The sequence below is a fragment of the Salvia miltiorrhiza genome, chromosome 2 (genome assembly GCF_028751815.1).
Source record: "Salvia miltiorrhiza cultivar Shanhuang (shh) chromosome 2, IMPLAD_Smil_shh, whole genome shotgun sequence".
Lineage (NCBI taxonomy): Eukaryota > Viridiplantae > Streptophyta > Magnoliopsida > Lamiales > Lamiaceae > Salvia > Salvia miltiorrhiza.
This window is the reverse complement of record NC_080388.1, coordinates 4,437,344-4,447,028: the sequence shown is the minus strand read 5'-3', so window position 1 is coordinate 4,447,028 and position 9,685 is coordinate 4,437,344. Positions and strand designations below refer to the sequence as shown.

Below are 9,685 nucleotides of genomic sequence, written 5' to 3'. Positions count from 1 at the left end.
CATCCACCGTAGATCTTGATGATCGAATGGCTGAAAATGGTTCTCCGGTCTTCTTTTATTTATGGTTCTTTCTTGAACCTCTCCCTATATATATATATATATATATATATACATATATATATATATGTATATATATATATATATATAGTAGATTTTAAAATAGCCACTTTTATATAGTAAAAATAAATTTTACCTACTAATATAAAAACTTAAAAAAATACCCACATTTACCATTTTACCCTTATATATAAATTTTTTATAAATACCCACTGTTCACTGGTTGTGAATTCAACTCGAATTCAAGCATTGGTTGTGAATAACAAGTGTTGGTTGTGAATTCGCGTGAATTCACAACCCATACTATTTCAAGTTGTGAATTCACAACCGATAAAACTTGAATTCACAATCAACATTTTTTCAAGTTGTGAATTCACAATCAATAAAACTTGAATTCACAATCAACATTATTTCAATTGTGAATTCACAACCAACGCCTATAATTCAGTTGTGAATTCATAAACTTGGTTGTGAATTCAAGAACATTTATACAAAATTGCGCGATTTTCATTAATTTCTTCGTTACTTATATTTTTTTCCGATTAAATTCAAATTGAATTCAACTTTTTCTCAAATTTATCTTCTAAATGGCATACTTTCTTAAAGTAATTGAATAAGAACAATCCTCAAAATCTAGAATCTCTAAATCATTCTCAATCCCCAAAATCTAGCCGAAGCGAGGCGGCGATGCAGATCCGAGGCGGCGCGGCGCTGAGGCGGCGGCGTGGTGAAGGACGGGGCGGCGCGGCCAAGGCCAGGCCCCGCTGGACGCCATCGGAAGCAGAATCGAGAGAGATCGAGAGAGAGAAAGAGAGAGAGGGGCAAAAACAAAGAAAATACAAAAACAAAATTCAGAAAATGTTGATAGTGAAGTTAAAGAGCCACACGATATTCTGTAAATCGGGTTTAAGACATCTTGGCGGCGATGGGGCTGTAAACGCTCTCCAGCTCTCATCTTGTTTTTGAAATCACCAACTTCTGCAAGTTTGTTTGCCTCCAACAATTCAATAGCAGACTCTAAAGCTTCCTCAATCTTCTTCTTGTCGCCTGCTTTGATCTTATCACATTTGATAGTGTTCCTCATGTCGTAGCTAGGCCAACTTCTCCAAAGCATTCTTGGCCTGCAGAGAGAGAGAGAAAAAAAATGAGAGAATGAGAAGAGGCTAGGGTTTGCCCATTTATATAGAAGGGTAATTTAGTCATTTAATACAAAAAGTGGGTATTTTTTATGTTTTTATTTGAGTGGGTAAAATTTATTTTTACTATATAAAAGTGGGTACTCTTATATATTAACACACATATATATATATATATATGGGTAAATATCATGAAAACTCCTGAAGTATATCCACTTTATCAAAAATACCCTGAAACTTTAAAAATGTTCTCTAAACCCTCAAACTATCAGGTTTTTATCATATATATCCCGCATCTATTTTTCGGTCACTAAAAACGTGATGTGGCTCGCCAGATGCTACAATGTAATTTATATTATATTTTTTAAAAATGCAATGGCAAAAACGACGTCGTTTCGTACCATATCATTTAAAAAAAACCACTTTGAAATTTAAAATTCACTCCTATCGTGTTTGAAATTCACGCTAATTACCTAGAATTAGGGATAAACACGATAGAATATGGTACGAAACGAATTCATTTTTTTCATGTCATTTAAAAAAATAGAATATAAATTACATTGTGGCATCCGGCGAGCCACATCATCTTTAAGGTAACCGAAAAATAGATGCGGGATATATTTGATAAAAATATGATAGTTTGAGGGTTTAGAGAACATTTCGAAAGTTTCAGGTATTTTTGATAAATTGAGTATAATTTAGGGGTTTTCATGATATTTACCCTATATATATATATTCTTATTGCATTTGTAATTCCTCATTTCTTTTTGCATGATTTGGATTTGGATTTGGATTTGGATAGGAGTATTAGATATAATTGGGATTGGAAAGAAAATCGAAAGCTCCACGTTTGAATTGAGACCTACTTAACGCGTTGTTGTATTTAAAAAGGATTAATTACAAATAGGAATAATTTGATAGTAAGAGTTTTTGTTGACAAGGAAAATGTGATCAAGTTTCCTCGCAAAAATTGGTAAACGTCGACAGAGACGTGTGGGAAAATTAGAAAAAGTCAACCGGTGTAAGTCTATTGAGTTATTATATAGTATATGTATATCCAACTAAAAATTTAGAGATCATTTTCATATTTTCTAATTAATTGACTAGTGAATGTCACACGCACAGTTGGAAAATTCCATCCATTTTTTTTACAATGAAAAGAAGCTCAATTAAATAAGATGTTTTTCCTCTAATCATGTGGTTGGGATTTGAGTCACTATATGAGGAGATAGGAAATCGTTATTGAATATTTGTTTAAAAAAGAAAGGAAAAGAATTCCATTAACTTTTTTTTTTTTTTTTTAAATTATGAAAAGAGTCCATCCATTGATACTGCTGTTTTCGAGCTCCTAGCAATATACACAGTGGCGGAGCCGGAGGAGCCCCCAATTTTTTTTTTTTTAATTTTAATATATACTCCCTCCGTCCATGAAAGAACTTCCTAGGAGAGAGTGGCACGGGTTTTAAGAAAAAATATTGTTGAGTGTATTGAGAGTGGATAAAAGGTAGTTGAGTGTATTGAGAGTGGTGAAAATGTGTTCTAATTAATATTGGGAGTTGTGAAAAGTAAAAAGTAAGAGGATTATAAGTGGTGGGGTATAGTCCAAAAATAGGTAGGAAGTTCTTTTGTGGACGTCCCAAAAAGTAAAGATATGAAGTTCTTTCGTGGACGGAGGGAGTATATATAATTAGTTTGAGATTTGTATTGTTAGGTAAAATGTAATTTGTGAATGTAATTGTTAATTCATGCTCAATTTGTGAGGTACAATTTTGTGTCGGTTTTGATGTAGTTAATTTTGAAAAAATATAGTTTGTGAATGGATTAATGTCAATTTTTATAATTGTTATTAATAAAAATTAGTTTACTTTTATAGCTAGGAAATGAAACGGTATTCCCCCCCCCCCCCCAAAAAAAAAGCTGTAGAGATGGACTGTACGGAATGCATTAAGTAAAAAAAACGTAGAGATGGACCATACTTTTATAGGAAATACCGAAATAGAACGAAAAAATATTGTTTATTATTATTATTATTATTATTATTATTATTATTATTATTATTATTATTATAAGTAAGAAAAAAAAGGTGAATTGTACGGAATACCTACAAAAATTTGGTTCGGGGGCCCAATGAAAATTCCTGGTTCCGCCATTGAATATACACAAGATCGAGTGATGATTTTTCAGAACAATATCGCCTCTTTATGGAGTTTCCATATATAAAATATTGCAAAGTCAACGAGACCAATTTGGCCGAAAATCTTGACTCGTATAAATCTAGCAATATAAATAGGGATGAGATTCAGTGTCCCACAATTTTATGTGTGTCACTGTGTCCCATGCTTACATCGATTATTTTAAAAATATTTTTCTAAAAATAAAATTTATTATAATACTATAAATTATATTTAATTTTTATTTCAAAAAAATAATTTTTTTAAAAAGTATATGCCATAACTTTGAATTTATCAACCTATTATTAGCTAATAAAAGTGAAATTAAATGATAAAAAATAATTATATACCCTAAATTGATGGAATTAACCCTAGTTAATAATCACAAAATTAAATTAAAGCATACAAAGTTGAAATTGGAATATATATATATATATATATATATATATATATATATATATATACACATATATATATATATAAAAGAAAATAAATAAATTGAAAGTGGGACATAAAGTGTGATACACTGAATTTCATTCCATAGTGATACTCTATAAAAAATCAGATAGGATCCTCTGTCCCACAATTTAGTGTGTACCACCATGTACCACTCACTGCAAAAAATCAGGTGATTACCGACGGCAGAATGCCGCCGGTAATAAAAGACGGCCGCCGGTAAATTGTGCTACCGACGGCGGTGCCGTCGGCAACTTGCCGCCGCTAATCGACTCGTCGGTAACGACATTACCAACAGCGACCGGCGGCAATTAACGGCGGCACAGCCGCCGCAATTTCCGCCATTAAACGGCGGAGCAATGCCGGAGAATTAGCGGCGGCGGTTGCCGCCGCTAATTAGCGGCAGCATTAATGCCGTCGGTGATTTCCACCCGCAACCGGTGGAGATCTCCGGAGTTGGCCGACTATTAGCGACGGCGTTTGCCGCCGCTAATTAGCGGCGGCATTAATGCCGTCGGTAATAGTCCACTGCCGTCCGGTGGCGCATCGCCGGAGGTGGCCGACCTATTAGCGAGGGCAAAATGCTGTGGCTAGGTATTGCATACTTTTGACGAACTTCTCAGTCGGTCACCCGACTTCCCAGTGGGTCACCCATCTTGCTTGTGCTCTATGTCAAGCACGCTTAACTTTGAAATTCTTTTCGAGTGGTCACCAGTACAGAACACTCGTATTATTGATATATCTACACCTATTAATTCATTTAAATGCTATATACTCACTTTTAATTTCTTATAGTAATTTTTAATTATTTTTTTTAATTTTAATTTATTATGATTTAATATAATAAAAAGATAATTCACAAGGGTTCATTCATCCAATTAGGGTTTAAAATTATTTCTTTATATTTATTTGAATTAATAATTGATTATTTTGATTAATTAATTCAAAGTTAGGGTATATAATTTTTTTAAATTCTAATTTTTAATGATAAATATTAATTAGAGTTCATAATATAATAATATTTTTTATTTTTATAACAAACAATTATAAAATAGATAATATTAAGAGTGGCACACGGTGGTACACACTAAATTGTGGGACAGAGGATCCCATCTATATAAAAATGAACTCTATATAGTACGTAAAATGATTTTAAAGCCCATGTATTTGTTTCAGCCAAATTTATGGGTTAATTTGTTAAATAGATTTTGGAACATTGTATGTTCTCCGCATATTCTTTAAATTATCACTTGAAAAAGATAGCAAGAAGAAGAGAAAAAGTTCAATGAATATGTACATGTGTGAAGAAAGAGACTATTATATTGAGGTTATAAAGAAGTAGGAGTACATCATATACTTTCTTTATTGAAATTAACTTCAAATATGTACTTTCTCCGTCCCACTTATCTTGATACATTTACTTTGGGCACATAAATTAAGAATAAGGTGTTAAGAGTGTAAAGTGAGTAGAGACCACTTATTTAATATGTGTAGCGAAGATAGGGACTATATACTATTTTTGAAAGTGTCATTACAAATGAGATAAACTGGAAAGGAAAATGTGCCAAGATAAGCGAGATGAATGGTGTATTAAAATTACTTTAGTATCATTTTTTTTTCTCATTTTTCTATCTTGCTTATTTTCCGATCAAACTTAGTGTTGAAGTGATCGTCTGAATTTGAACACGTACTTCAGATGATTAGCACTAAGTTTGGCCCAAAAAAAAAAAGATCAAATAGCAAAATGAAAAGAAATACTTTTAGTACAAATTTTGAAGTTGGTGAGAAAAAATGAGATTTTTTAAAAGTGAAGAACTTATAAGTAATTAACCCAAAAGTAAAACATATATACTCCATGACATATACAAAGAAATTGTGCTAAATCGATCAAATATTAAAATCTGCATAATAAAAGCAACGATTAATGGAGTCTTATAGGCTTCTTCGAAACCTCCAAACCAGAGGCATCCACCACCAAATCAGCCGCAACCACCACCGTCTTTGGCTTTGTATAATAGCAATTGCCTTCATCGCACCGCCGCAGCTTATACTTGGTCGCCAGCTCCACCGCCAGAGCCACCGCCGACCCGCCGGAGATCTTCTCGAAGGCATCCTCCCACGGCAGGCCGCGAGCCTCCACCACCGCTCTGCGGCGGGCGGTCTTCTTCTTGCCCTGCGAGAATCCGGCGACGACGTAGCTGCCGACGGCGCCGAAGCTTCTGTTGGAGCCATAGTAGAGTGTGATGTTTACATCTTCGTAGCGGAGGGGGACGTGGGCCACCACTCTCTTGAATTTGAGGTCGATGAATATGGAAGTGTTGAGGTTTGTAGCATTATTGTGTGTGTTGGAATTATTGAGGGATGGAATGTATATTTCTTGAATGTAGAATCTTGGCTTCACTCCCACGTAACTTAGGGTTATTAGTATCACAAATGGAGAGGTGAAGAGCACAACAAAAAATAGGCAACATAGGCATATAGTTTTGGAGCCCATGGAGAGAGAGAGAGAGAGAGGATTATTGAGATACAATATGAGATTAAATGAATTGAAGTATTTGAAATCTAGCTAATTATAATGGAGAGAGAGAGAGAGAGGATTAATGAGATACAATATGAGATGAAATGAATTGAAGTATTTGAAATCTAGCTAATTATAATGGTGTTGGTGTAATTTTTTATTGAAGGTGTTGTTGTGATTAAAAGGAATTTAAATTGCAAATTGGAATATATATTAGTCAAAAGGGGTAACGTGAGAAGACTTGAGATGGAATTGATACCTAGTTTCCACGAAAAGTATGTGAAATTAAATAGGTCAACGGCGTGTTTTGGTATTTTCTATCGATCTACTCGTGTTTTAAGGAATTTCGTCTAATATATACTACTCCCCTAGCTCGATAAGAAATTATACAATATTTTTCATTTTCGTCCGTCACACAAAAAATTACGTACATTCTCTGTTCCACTAATTTAATTCTCTTTCACTTTTCACACATATAAGAAAATGCATTTATTCTTTTTTTTTTAAATACTAATTTATATGTTTTTATTTTTTATACCCTTATTTATTATTTTCACACATCATTTTCACATTTAAGTGAAACATTGAATAAGGTTAGTTTAATCAAATAATATTCTTATATACTAATATTAATTGAAAAAATGGACTATCTTTTTGGGACATCTCAAAATGAAATAATGGACTAATTTCATGGTACGGAGGGAGTATCACTTTCATTTTGGGACATTGTCTCACTTTATCATTTAATCACAACTACTCATTTCTATATAGCCCAACAATCGATTCAACTACAACCACTCCTTTTCCCAAATTGTACTCTCTTGTGGGACGGAAGGAAGTATTCTAGTAAGTCAGACACATACCTACTGAATTTTCAAACACATATATATCAATGTAAGAAAATATTTTATACTCTATCTCTCCGTTTCAATGAAAGCGGTGCGTATTCCCATTTGAGCCGTCCCAACGAAAGTCGTGTATTTTCTTTTTTGGTAATAATTTTACACTACAAATAATGTGGCCCCACACACCTTTACACACTTTTACACTACAATCTTATTCTCCTTAAATCTCGTGCCGAAAAGAAGCGCACGCTTTCGTTGGGACGGAAGGAGTACAATATTACCATTTAGTGCATGCGTGATACACTGATATGTACTACATTATTTATATAATAGTGATTTATTATTATTTTCATTTATCTAATTAAGTCTACTACAAAAGTTTACATACATAACAGTGCATAGATAACGGGTTTTTTCAAAAATCGTTATGTATGAGCACACTTTTAAGAATAAATAACGGTTTTACAAAAATCCGTTATCTATGTAGTGTTGTCTATATGCATAGATAACGGTTTCAATTAATTCGTTATGTTTTTGTGTTATCTATTAGTTACATACATAACGGTATTACAAACCGTTAAGCCGACCGTTATCTATGTGCGTATTTTTGAACTCTTACATAACGATTATTGAAACCGTTAAGAAAAAGCGTTATGTATGCGATTATTTCATTTAATTTTTTATTTTCATAATTAATTTATTAATTAAATAATTTAAAAATATTGTATAATTGTATCTTTCAAACACGGTTCTCCTCCCCAAATCTCTCTCTCTCTTCGCGATCTCTCCCTCTTTGAGAGATAGTCGCCGCCGCTGCCGAGGTAAGTTCCGGCGAATGGTAGCTATTCGCGCTCTTCCAACGACATCGGTCGCTGCGACCTCGCCTCTCCATTTTCCTCTAACATATAGCTAGGGCAAAGGTCGAGCCCTAGTTCTTCTCTGTTTGGTACAACCCAGCCGTCACCATCTCAGGGAGACCGGCGAGCTGCGCGACCTAGAGCCCGCCCATCGTTGCTGGTGGTCCGAGGATCGCCGTCCTTTTTCTCTTTTTCTCTTAGTCTCGGTTTCCCTCTCTAATCCCTCACTGGAAGCGCGCAATTGAAGGGAAGAAGTCGAGCCCTAGCTTCGCTGTCTGAAATCGTTGGTCGCCGCCCTGGCGTGACGCCGCTGCATCTTCCTAGGTCGGAAATCGCAACACCGCTAAAGTCCTTCCTCTGCTCACGGATGGAGCCCTAGTTTCTCTCGATCGACGCCTTATACCGGGCTCCTTTCCTTCGTTCTGGGATTCCGGTCAAAAACAGAGCTCGCCCATTCGTGAATGGCTCCGGCGAGGTTGGCTGCTGCTGCCTGTGAAGTTGGCGAGGCCAACGCTATTTGGCACCGTCACCGTTAGGGCTGGGTCCAACAGTTGCGGAAGCCCCACCGTCTCTGTATCTCCCTCTCTCCATCGCTCTCTCTAACACCGGTATGCACAACCCTAATTTTCTTCCCCAATTTCAAATTCGTTCAAACTTCGGTGAAGAACTATTAATTATATTTCTTACTGTATCTGCTACAAATCTATACTACTTTGGGTGTATGAAGAAGCTAACTCTTGCTCACCATGCAGGTATGAATATATCGAGAATCACCTATTGGGTTCGCTTCAATATACAATTCACAGTATAGCTCCTTACCAGTCAAAAGACATTGAGAAAGCAGAGGAGCTAACTTTTGGAGGGAGCACTCTAGGAAATAGCAATAGTGAAAACTGCATCCAATCGTTCTTGCTACTCTTTGTAAGTCAAAATTATTCATTCTCAATGATAAGGTACTTTGTTGAACTGAATTTGAGATTGAGAGTGAAACTAGAGTGATGTAATGTTCAAGAGTATTTTCTGCTGCAGCTTTTTATCTACCACAACTAAGTTAATCTGAATTCTACATATACATACTACGATTAAGTATGTACTTCTTTGTTTTGGGCGACAGATTAATGATCATTTGCCTGCAGTTTATCTGTGCAAGTGAGTTCATTTGCTTAGGTGCTTGACACAACTGCGATGCTCAGTGTTGTTCCCCCAAGATACAAGTGGACTGGTGGAGAGATTGGTTTCTCCACAGCTATTGGCAAGCAAGATATATACAAGAGCCTTCCATTCTAAGTCTTGAATTTCTTTATTATCGTTTCAACCAAGTGAATTGGCTTGAGTATGTCTTTTTAATTAAGAATAATCTAATCACTCATCTTAACTACACATGTATTTACTGTAATTGGCTGGTGCGTCGTTTTACACCAAAAATATCTGGCAGTCAGCCGGTATGCCCACACTGTGCAGACAGCAGTAATCAAGATCGTCTCCCAAGGGACTGGCGAGAATTTCTTCAATTAAAGCCTGCAAAGTAACCACGGAATTTTGAGAAGAAAATATAGAAAATGCTAAACTTAAAATTAAATAAATAAAATTCAAATAACCAATTTTGATAATGACGAAAAGATGAATAAAAATTCCAACAATTAAT

At 35.1% G+C, this 9,685-nt stretch overlaps 1 protein-coding gene across 1 annotated transcript; it reads right to left on the bottom strand.

Annotated features, from left to right (window-relative positions):
* Positions 1-5,741: 5,741 nt before the first annotated feature.
* On the bottom strand, positions 5,742-6,314 carry LOC131007867 (uncharacterized). The gene has a single exon (XM_057934781.1). The coding sequence runs from the start codon at positions 6,312-6,314 to the stop codon at positions 5,742-5,744; it is 573 nt and encodes a 190-aa protein (XP_057790764.1).
* Positions 6,315-9,685: the final 3,371 nt, after the last annotated feature.

Excerpts from the sequence above, each read along its gene's own strand:
- LOC131007867 (XM_057934781.1), bottom strand. The coding sequence starts at position 6,314 with ATGGGCTCCAAAACTATATGCCTATGTTGCCTATTTTTTGTTGTGCTC.